This window comes from Podarcis melisellensis (assembly GCF_964234715.1).
Source record: "Podarcis melisellensis genome assembly, chromosome: 1".
Taxonomy (NCBI): domain Eukaryota; kingdom Metazoa; phylum Chordata; class Lepidosauria; order Squamata; family Lacertidae; genus Podarcis; species Podarcis melisellensis.
In genome coordinates, this window is record NC_138528.1 from 45,245,291 (window position 1) to 45,256,455 (window position 11,165).

The 11,165-nt window shown below is 45.4% G+C and overlaps 1 protein-coding gene across 1 annotated transcript in view; it reads left to right on the top strand.

The window, feature by feature from the left end:
* The window catches only part of DPF3 (double PHD fingers 3), a 186,281-nt gene extending 175,758 nt beyond the window's left edge, over positions 1-10,523 (top strand). The window contains exons 9-11 of the mRNA XM_081890788.1: positions 3,813-3,925; positions 6,356-6,437; positions 9,963-10,523. Of these exons, the coding sequence (XP_081746914.1) occupies positions 3,813-3,925; positions 6,356-6,437; positions 9,963-10,033 (266 nt within the window). The 3' untranslated portion in view covers positions 10,034-10,523. The remainder of the gene's footprint in view (positions 1-3,812; positions 3,926-6,355; positions 6,438-9,962) is intronic.
* The last annotated feature ends 642 nt before the right edge of the window (positions 10,524-11,165 follow it).

The following is an 11,165-nucleotide window of genomic DNA, read 5'->3' on the forward strand; positions in this document are numbered from 1 at the left end:
TTGTCCAATATAGAGAACTGAAGGACACTGTTGGCATTTGAAGAAGTGTGCATGCACACGAAAGCTCATACCAAGAACTAACTTAGTTGGTCTTTAAGGTGCTACTGGAAGGAATTTTTTTTGTGTAAAGAATGTGCATGGGCCTTTGGTGAAAGAGGGCCAAGGCAGTAATTTTTGGGATTCTTGTTATGGGATGCCTGCCAATGAGGGAGAAAGGACAGAAAGCACAGAAAGGAGAGCAAGACTGGGGAAACTTAGGGTGGTTCTATCCACCCCCAGGTCACCTCCCATTAGGACTCTTAAGCAAAACATTTCAAAAATTTCAAGGAAAGCAAACAAAGAATCTGAAGAAGGAAACCTTTCTCACAGGGATGTCACACATCCTAAATCTCAGTCAGCTGAAATGACTAGATAAATTCTTGTTTGTTGTACTAGATAGTTGGACAGCTGGTAGAGAATTGAATCTAATAATAAGGGAAGTGCCTCACTGAGATAGGAGGGGCCCTCCCCCCAAGTGCCATTTCCAATGTCTCCCCTGCCTGTCCCACAACTGTAACATGTAAGTCTCAAGCATCTTTCTTTGTTTTAAGATCAGTCACATGATGTAACAATAACAATAACAATAACCAGCACCAACAGACATGTATTTCTTGTCTCCCCATATAGTTATGGGTTGCAAGGCTCACAGATGATTATGAACCTTGTTGTAAATTCCAACACACATGCACACACAAACACACACATCTGCCTTTAAACATTCATAACAAGTTGTTAGTTCAGCACTACTGTGTTTTGTGAGGGTTTCCTTTTTCCGCTCTTTTTTTTTTATTTCACTTGGTAGAAGTGAATTGTTCCACCAGGCAGACTTCCAATTAATCACCATGTGCTTGATCAGGGGACCCTACTCTGATTTCATAGACAAAAATATGCAGAATTACACCCCGAAGTATGTGTAATATCCAACTGCTACGGGTGACATAGCAGTTTTGCATTGTTGCGTTAAACTCATAAGCACCAAATTATACATTACTTTTCTTCCCAAAATATCTGGGGTGGGGAAAAGAGATGGATTGGAGTTGCAACATGTTGTGGGGCCTTAACCCTTCCCCTGCACATGATGGCTTCGGTCCAAATCACTGTTCTCAGATCTCTTATTAGTTACAGAGGTGAAACCATGAAGGCAACTATATATATGCTTACAACTTACATATATGCTTGTATGTTTTCCCTGTATGTGGCTAATGACAGCTCTGCCTTAGGGCTGGGGGGGTGTATTTGGATTAGTGTTGTACCATAGAATAGTGGGCAAGACTTTTTCCACACCTTGCCTCATTCCAACCTTCCATCACAGCTGCTTTTAGGAAAAGAAAATTATACAGGGAGATGCAATCACAGATCTCCCATTCAGTGTTTGGTTTAGCAATCCGGTCCACCGTTTTTTTGCAATACAATAAGCTATGGATACACAGGAATCACAGGGACGCGGGTGGTGCTGTGGGTTAAACCACAGAACCTAGGACTTGCCAATCAGAAGGTCGGCGGTTTGAATCCCCACGACGGGGTGAGCTCCTGTTGCTCGGTCCCTGCTCCTGCCAACGTAGCAGTTTGAAAGCACCTCAAAGTGCAAGTAGATAAATATGTACCTTCCAGCGGGAAGGTAAATGGTGTTTCCGTGCGCTGCTCTGGTTTGCCAGGAGTGGCTTAGTCATGCTGGCCACATGACCTGGAAGCTGTACACTGGCTCCCTCGGCCAATAAAGTGAGATGAGCGCTGCAACCCCAGAATCGGTCACGACTGGACCTAATGGTCAGGGATCCCTTTACCTTTACCTTACACAGGAATCAGTGGGACTCCTAACATGCAAAGTACATTCAAAACCTCATGGAACTGTCAAGATGAGTGAACATACACAGAGAAGTAGGTGAAGAGGGCTGGTTGAATGGCTAGACTTGAGAGGAACAAATGCAGGGTGGCACCACCAGAATAGCACATGCATGGTCATACTTGCAAAGGGTTGTTTAGAATTGGCTGCTCACTAGGCTGCTCACCAGCTCTCAAGTGCTCACCTTAGAAAATAGAATTTGTGGAGGGGAGACAACAAAAATACAATGTAGGCTGTTACATGGTCTTTTGAGTTTGGTGGCTCTGCTCAGAGGCCTAAACTAGATGTGATATGCAGTGGTACTCATGTTTCCCTTGACCTTTTTAAAGACCAAAAGCAGCCTTAGGAAGTGAGCCTGAACAAAGGAATGGTGGGTAGGAGGACATGCTCTATTCTTTTCCATCTGTCATTTCCCTCCCTGCTCAGTCCTTTCCATTCCAGCAGCTGCTTCTCCACCTCTGTGGAAAAAGATACAGGTTCCTTTTGTCTCCTTCCCCATGGAAAGCAGTGGGGGGAGTTGAGTAGAAAAATGGAAGAAGGTGAAAGGCTTAAACAGCCTCCCTCCAGCCCATGATCCTTGAACATGGAGCCTCTTGAGTCTACTTGTGCTTTGCAGGAAATGCTAAGGGACAATACCCATGACAGCCAGCCACATTGAGACCGAATAACTTCAGAGCTGAGCCATTATCCCCTAGGAGTTCTTCAGATCCTTTGAGAGACTGGAAGAAAAGAAAGGTGAATGCTGTCTAGCCGCGGCATTGTGCAGAAATACAACAAGAGGGAGGATCAATTCTTTGAATTTTCACTGCTCCTTGTTGCTGCTCCTTGTAACCACGTTCATTTTGAGCACAGCTCTTACGCCGATTGATTTTGTTCCAATCAAAAGTCATTTCGTCCCCACCCCTGCCCAATTGCTAACGATTGCAAGTCTTAAGCCATGCAAATACTTGAAATGACAAACTTTTCCTGTATGAAGCCACACGTACGTCCTTTGCTTACTTTTGCACATGTGCATTTTGGATGCATGTTAAAACTTGGGAGTTGCTGAGACAGGGATGTAGAAGACTGCTTGTGAGAGATGAAGATTGCATATGTGTAGGCAAACCTTGGAGGGATGGGAGATGTGGTTGAGAAGGTGATTGTTGTCATTATCTCAGTGGTCTACTGTTGTCTTTCTTGTTTTGCAGAAGGAACACTGACCCTACCTTTGGTTTGTTTGTTTGTATTTCCCCCCTCCCCTCCAGAACCCCCCATTGCTGATCCTGCTACCGTAGTCCTGCTGTTTTGCAAAGCTGGAATCGACACGAATGTAGGGAAGGGGGCCAGAGTCCCGGCAGCTGTCCCCAATAGATGTGACTGTTATGCTAGCTTTCCTTCGTTTATTCCTTTTGTAGGTTATTTTTGGTTCTGGGGGTCGTTGGGAGGTGTGTTTTTCTTTTTCTTTTGTTTGTTTGATCCTGAAAGGTTAGCTGTGCAGTTTGGTTTCTTCTGTGCGAACCAACCTTGGGAGTGCAGAGCTCTTAAAAATACAAATTTCTATTGCAGCCGCAAGTTTCAAATTGGTCTCCAAGCAAGGTGGTGGGCAAAGCCCACATTGATTCATTTGGAAGGGGGAGGCGCTATTTGTTCCTTCCTCTCACTCTCCTTGCTTTTGTAAAAGAGGAAAAAGAAGAAAAAGCCCACAATGTTTTTAAGAGCTCTGAATAAAACTGCTTTGCCAATGGGGAAGCGGGAAGGGATGACTTTGGTTTTTCTTGTGCCCGGCAGCAAAAGGGTTAATGCCTGCTTTCCTCTTTGATATCCATTAGTTTGGAGCCCATGTTGTGATTGGTCCATGTCCATGTGTGTTTTGTTCCTGAACTTTATGACTCTGATTAAAGGAGCAATCCAAGGTGCACCTGACTAAGGGTGGATTTTCCCATTTCTCCAGGTCACCCAACCTGCTTGCAGTTCACAGCAAACATGACTGAGGCTGTCAAAACCTATCAGTGGCAATGCATTGAGTGCAAATCCTGCAGCCTCTGTGGGACGTCTGAGAATGATGTAAGTTCATCTTCATTACCGGTATTGAGATTAGCAACTTAGTTTAAAGGCTACAAGTTCATTTGTAACGTTCATTCATTTAAATCGCAGCACTTTCCGCAAGCAGAAGATAGCCTTTTCTATGATCTATAATGTTTTGGTGCGCGCATATGCGCTCTCTCCTCCCTGCCCCATTGTTTTGAACTGTTACACAGGATCATTTAAGATGATAACACTTGGCTCAAATGGACCAAGGTGATAACAAAACTGTGATGGTTCAGATGGCCTTCATAAGGCTCATTTGCTCTACCCAGGATGTAACCACTAAAGAACTTTGCAGCAAGGGAGGGGCAAGCTCTGCATTTGCCAACTCTGCAGACACCCACAGCACAACCAAGGGAAGGAGTGCTGCTAGTGCTCCTTTCCCTATCCCAAGTAAATTAAAACCACTGCAGCATGAATGAGGGACCACCCTGCACTATTTTCTTGAAACCACATACATGATGTGGCTTCCAGTCTCAGGTTAGGAGGAAATCTCTGCTGTCTTGCGGAAGGGTGTTTCACAAGATGTGGCCCAATGCAAGCACCATCCCCTCTGCACAGACAGCAAGGGGAATGGAGGCCTGTGATAGGCTCCCATCATTTTATGGCAGAGGAAGGGAACTTGAGGACTTCCAGATGTTGACAGTCTCCAGCTCCCATCAGGCCCATCCAGCTTAGCCAGTGGTCAGAGATAATGCAAGATGTGGAGGGCCACCGATTCTCCACCTCTTAATAAGGCCACTATAATAAGAGTATGTTCCTTTCTGATCTGGGTTTGAATACGTGTGGGCTTGAACTACGATAGCTAAGGGTGGTTCAAGCCTCAGTGTATTAGGACCTGGAATATGTTTTGGCTGCAGTCAGCGTACATTGGAGAACATGCAAAGTCCCAAAGGTAATGTGGTAGAATTACAGTTCAATTACATCTACATTAGCTTTGTAAGCACTCTTTAGTAAAATGCTTGGAAATCTCAGATCTGAAGATGGATATTATTATTTTTTTACCTTTCTTCCTCCTCCTCCTGATACTACTGGTGTCATTTGTCTTAAGTAGGTTGCAGAATTTCCCACCTGGTCTAATTTGCTGTTTTGTTTAGTGTTGCTTAATTTAAAAAATATATTTATTTTAAAAAACCTGACCACTCATATAAAAATCAAGATGGGGCACAACAATATAAGGAGGTTGTTGTAAAGCAAAAGAGACCATAAATAAAATATTGACTAATCATTAAAAATGACTGGCTCATCTTGAGAAAATTCGCACAGCCTGTTGGTGTTAAAGGGTCTTCAAGAGATGGCTGAAAATTAGCATTGAGGATGCCTGCTGAATCTCTGCTGCAGAAGTGGCTCAAAAGATGGGATAGAGCCACTGTCCTAGCTTACTGGAAGGGAGAAGGGCAGGAGAGAGGCAGTGGAGAGGTTGGTGTAGTGCAAACTCACCGGGAGGAACGCTGGATTAACTCCTCAGGTGCATTTGCATCATGCCAACCTTCCCATAGGGATGCGGGTGGTGCTGTGGGTTAAACCACAGAGCCTAGGACTTGCCGATGAGAACGTTGATGGTTTGAATCCCCATGACGGAGTGAGTTCCCGTTGCTCGGTCCCTGCTCCTGCCAACCTAGCAGTTTGAAAGCACGTCAAAGTGCAAGTAGATAAATAGGTACCACTCCGGTGGGAAGGTAAACGGCGTTTCCGTGGCACTGCTCTGGTTTGTCAGAAGCGGCTTAGTCATGCTGGCCACATGACCCGGAAGCTGTACGCTGGCTCCCTCGGCCAATAAAGCGAGATGAGCGACGCAACCCCAGAGTCGGCCACGACTGGACCTAACGGTCAGGGGTCCCTTTGCCTTTACTAACCTTCCATTGCCTTGCCACTCCCCCTTCATCATGTTAAGCAACAGTGACCCACATAGCAGTTCTGCTCCACCTGGCAAGCAGCTTCTCTTGGCACTGGAGATTTTAAGCATCTTTCCAAGATAATAACTGGCAACAACAATAATAAAAAAACCCAGAAAATAAGCTGCTTACAAGCCCCTCTTGTTTTAGCAAGGAAACTTTGCTTTTTTATGCAAGGGCTACAAGAAGCCCTCCCCCTCTCTGTGTGCGTGTTGATGCTGCTGTTAGGCCATGCCCTGAGCAAAATGAGAGACCCCCCCCCATTTGAAATACAAGTTGCAACATGCATGCCAGCTATGTCCAGAACTCCTGCCGGTGAAAAAGTGAGAACAGAGTGACAGCCATTTCAGAAAGCAGGAGGGATGCTCCTGTCTCTATCTACATTCATATATGTTCTCTGTTGTCTTCTTGCCACAACTTCATATTTATAGTACCACAATGCACCCATTTATGAGATACTATGACTAATCTAATGTTTGTCTTCTTCTCTTTCCTCCTAACACTCTTGGATCAGGACCAGCTGCTCTTCTGTGATGACTGTGACCGCGGCTATCACATGTATTGCTTAAACCCACCAGTCTCTGAACCTCCTGAAGGTAACATTGCTTGGAATCTACCCTATTTGCTGTTTGCTGTTGTTGTTAAATATTTCTGTCCCGTTTCTCTGCTCAGAGAGCACTCAGGGTACCATTTCCAACTTTATTTATTTATTAAATTTGTATACCACCCTTCATCCAAAGATCACAGGGCAGTTCACAGCAGAAAAATACAAAATGGAAAACACAATACACAATAAAGCAAAACCAATCCATAAACTCCCTCCAATACTTAAAAGGCCATCGAATGTTAATCAGCCAAGTGTCTGGTTGAAGAGAAATGTTTTTGCCTAGTGCCTAAAGATATGTAATGAAGGTGCCAGATGAGCCTCCTTGGGGAGAGTATGCCACAAATATGGGACAAGGTCAAGACGTTTTCAAGATATGGAAAAAGGTAAAGCAGTCATTGTTGTAAATCATGCTGTGTATGTGCAATTACACAACGTGACTTAGCCAAAGGATTCACAAATACTAATGCAAACTCCTTGCACATCAAACAGAATTTGCACCAGCAGATGAGTTCAGGTGACTTATAACTTGCTTTGCAAGCATTTCAGAAGCCTACACTAACAAAAGTAACACAAACCAAATGGGTGGTTTCTTGACTTAGAAAACATGACTGTTCATGAAACCTACTTACATTTAGAGGTGTACACCTGCTTCAGATGAAACCTACATCACAAACTGAATCAGCATGCATTGGAGAGGTTTGGATCTTGTCTGGAACAGAGCAAGCCTTCTCCAAAGCAATTCATGGCAAATTTGGGTTGCAAGGGTATTTAGAGCAGTGTTTCTCAAACTTGGGTCACCAGCTGTTGTTGGACTACAACTTCCATCATCCATAGCTGGCAAGACCCGTGGTCAGGGATGATGGGAGTTGTAGTCCAACAACAGCTGGGGACCCAAGTTTGAGAAACACTGACTTAGAGTCTCAGGTGTTGAAAACTGATGCATATTTAGCAGCAGGGAGAAGTAGGCATTTGCAAATCATGGTTCTTTCTGGTATTGTTAAAGACGAGTAGCCAGAAGCAATCTCCACTTTTCCATCTACTGTAGAATTATGACATGATGAAACAGCATCTCCTGAAACTGATAGGTCTACAAGCAGGCATATGTAACCTCTCCTTTGTTGTATTAGGTCAGCTTACACCAGGAACGAGCTAGATATTGTTGGACAACAAATTCCACAATCCCTGGCCATGCTGGCTGGGTGTGATGCAGACTGGAGTCTGACAACATTTGGGCCATAGGTCCTGCAACCCTGGCTTAGGCCAATAGCACAAAGCTCAGTGTTAAATAGTTCTTTATTACAGCAGCAAAAGCAGACAAGAAAACCTCTTCCTACTTCCCACCCACTAGTTACTCATTTTAACAGCTGCCTTATTGACTCTACACACTCGGGTCAAATTTTGCTTTCCTTCAAAGTTTTAGAAGTGATGTCTTTTGGAAATAATCTCTAGCGTTGTGACTATAGGTCAGCACTTACCTAGCTGTGATGCAAACGAATTTATGCAGGCAAGAACAGGCTAATGGGAATCCAATCTCAATGTAGTGTTCCTGAAAATATTCCTTAAATATATATATCTCAATTGTGGAAGCTGCTGTGTCTTTGAGTGTGTGTGTGTGTGTGTGTGTGTGTGTGTGTGTGTGTGGTGACTTCAACAGAAGCTAAGGAGTGATTTTCCAGATTGTGTAATGAGGCCCATGCCTGTGCCATGGGAAATCAACCAGTTAACTAAATGATTAAATGTGTTATGCGAGTCCAAAATCCTACCTCACAGAGTCAACTGCCTGCCAAATCTCTACATAGTTAACTTCCTTCTGATCAGCCTCATAGGGAAGTGGGGGACAGAAGTAATTTTGACACATCTTCAACTATCCACCTGTTTATTAGGCTGAATACAATACAATTTAGTGAAACCACCCAAAAGGAAAGGTATTGTATATTTGGCAAACACAACTGCCACTCACTAGGCACACTTTATGCAATACATCATTGTATCCCCCTTGTTTATACAGTGATACCTTGGGTTAAGAACTTACCGTATTTTTCGCCCTATATGACGCACTTTTCCCCCTCCAAAAATGAAGGGAAAATGTGTGTGTGTCCTATGGGGCAAATGTAGGCTTTCGCTGAAGCCTGGAGAGCGAGAGGGGTCGGTGCGCACCGACCCCTCTCGCTCTCCAGGCTTCAGGAAGCTCTCTGCAAGCCTTGGGAGCCCGCGGGAGTTCCCATCAGGCTCCCTAGGCTTGCGGATAGCAGCCTGCATCTCGAAGCCTGGGGTGTGCTGCACAGCGCACCCTGGGCTTCGGTTCCCCGACCTGGTTTGGAGGTTTGCGGCAGGGAGAAGTGCGCTTCTCCCTGCCGCCAGCCCCACAAGCTCAGGGGACAGTGGGGAGATGGAGCGCTGCCATCCCACTGTTCCCCGACCTGGTTTGGGCTTTAGGCAGATATCCGCAAGCCGTGGGAGCACGGCGGTAAGTCGTGCCGGTCTCCCAAGGCTTGCGGAGAGCTGCCTGTTCTGGGGGCTGGGGTCGGGGAAAGCTCGGGCTTCCCCCGCCCCAGCCCCGCACCTGGGGGGGAAATTTTTTTTCCCTTTATGCCCCCCCCCAAAAAAACTAGGTGTGTCCTATGGGCCGGTGCGCCCTATGGGGTGAAAAATACGGTAATTCATTCTGGAGGTCTGTTCTTAACCTGAAACCGTTCTTAACCGGAGACACCACTTTAGCTAATGGGGCCTCCTGCTGCCGCCGCACAATTTCTGTTCTCATCTTGAAGCAAAGTTCTTAACCCGAGGTAATATTTCTGGGTTAGCGGAGTCTGTAACCTGAAGCGTCTGTAACCTGAAGCATCTGTAACCCCATTTGGTGCTGCATTCCACTGCAAAGTGGGAGAGAGCCGGCACTGTAACCTTCCAACAGCTTGACTTCACCCCCAAAGGCACACTCCTCCACTGTCTCCAAAGATGAATGGATGCCAGCCTTGTCTTTATCACACAACTGTGACAAACATCACTGTAATTAGTTGTAGTTGTGTGGTGCTTTAAATATTGCTTTTAAAAAACTCTAATGCAGGTATGCGTACCTGCACTCATGCACAGACACAGAGACGTGCACGGTATATTTCAGATTAGAGTGTGTGCCCACATATATTTTTTTTAAAAAAAGGATTGTACCACCTCAGAGTGGTGGAGGGATGGGTGCCAATCAAAACTGATGCTTCCAGTGGGGAAACATCTGAAGAACGCCTGCATCTTTTGTCATTTGGTCCTTAATATAAAATACATATAGCCTGTCCATATAGCATGCCCACACAGAGGAATATGCCTATTTGTGATCACACATGTGGATCCGCATGTCCTCCAACCTGCAAATGTTTTACCTGTAGGAAATGTGTGACATACAAACTGGTCCTCTTGTGTAGTGCGGTTTAAATAGCTTTCCCACTTATTCTGCCTGACATTGATTGATGTACCCCAGGACCACTCACTGACCTGATGGTTTTATTACTGTATTTATTTATAGGGAGTTGGAGTTGTCATTTGTGCCGAGAACTTCTCCGAGAGAGAGCATCTGCCTTCTGCTTCCAGCCCTAGAAGAGTCTCCGTGGACCAGAACTGGGCTTGTTCCTGGACTTTTGGCACCAGCACACAACTGTCACCTGCCACCTAAGGATCTATGTCACTACAAACACACCTGTACACACATGAAAGAGAATGGGCATTCAAAGAAATTTCTGTGGTATTTGCTGTCCAAGTGTAGATTTCACAAATCTTGTACCTCCTGGGTTCTACTAGAAGGAAGACACATGGTTTGTTTGTTTTTTATGTTTCCCCATCCCCACTGCAGTGCATGATTGCAGATATGCCGTAATAGATTCACATGTGTTATGATAATAGCAAAGCAGGGAAGTGTTGTAACTGTTGGTATTTAGGCATTTAAACTGTGTGGCATTGTGCTTTTTGTTTGATCTGTTGTTCCCCCCCCCCCCCACTCTAGCACCCCAAGAGAAATGCCAGTGTCATTTCCACATCCGTCCTTGATGCAGAGCTGTGGTGAAGATATTGAGAAGTATCATTCGCTGCAGGTGTCAGCAACCTCTTTCAGCCGTGGGCCGGTCCACCGCCCCTCAGACCATGTGGTGGGCGGGACTATATTGGGGGCGGATGAACAAATTCCTATGCCCCACAAATAACCCAGAGATACATTTTAATAAAAAGACATATTCTACTCATGTAAAAACATGCTGATTCCTGGACTGTCTGTAGGCCAGATTGAGAAGACGATTGGGCCGCATCCAGCCCATGGGCCTTAGGTTGCCTACCCCTCTCTAGAGCAGTGTTTCCCAACCTTGGGCCTCCAGATATTTTTGGCCTACAACTCCCATCATCCCTAGCTAGCAAGACCAGTGGTCAGGGATGATGGGAATTGTAGTTCAAAAACAGCTGGAGGCCCAAGGTTGGGAAACACTGCTCTAGAGGAACTCCCCCCTCACAAGCACACTTTTAGATGTAGAGGACCTTCAAAGGATACGACAGCTCAATTCTTTCCTAGTCATTGACAGTAAGGCCCAAGCTACATGTTGGGTGCTACCAGTCCAAGTCCTCCCAATTCTCTGGTAACATGTATGTGGAGATGGGGAACCTGTGACTCTTCAGATGTTGTTTTCAACACCATCCCTAACTGTTGGCCATGCCCTCAGCCTCCTGCTTACATGGGGTTGAAGTA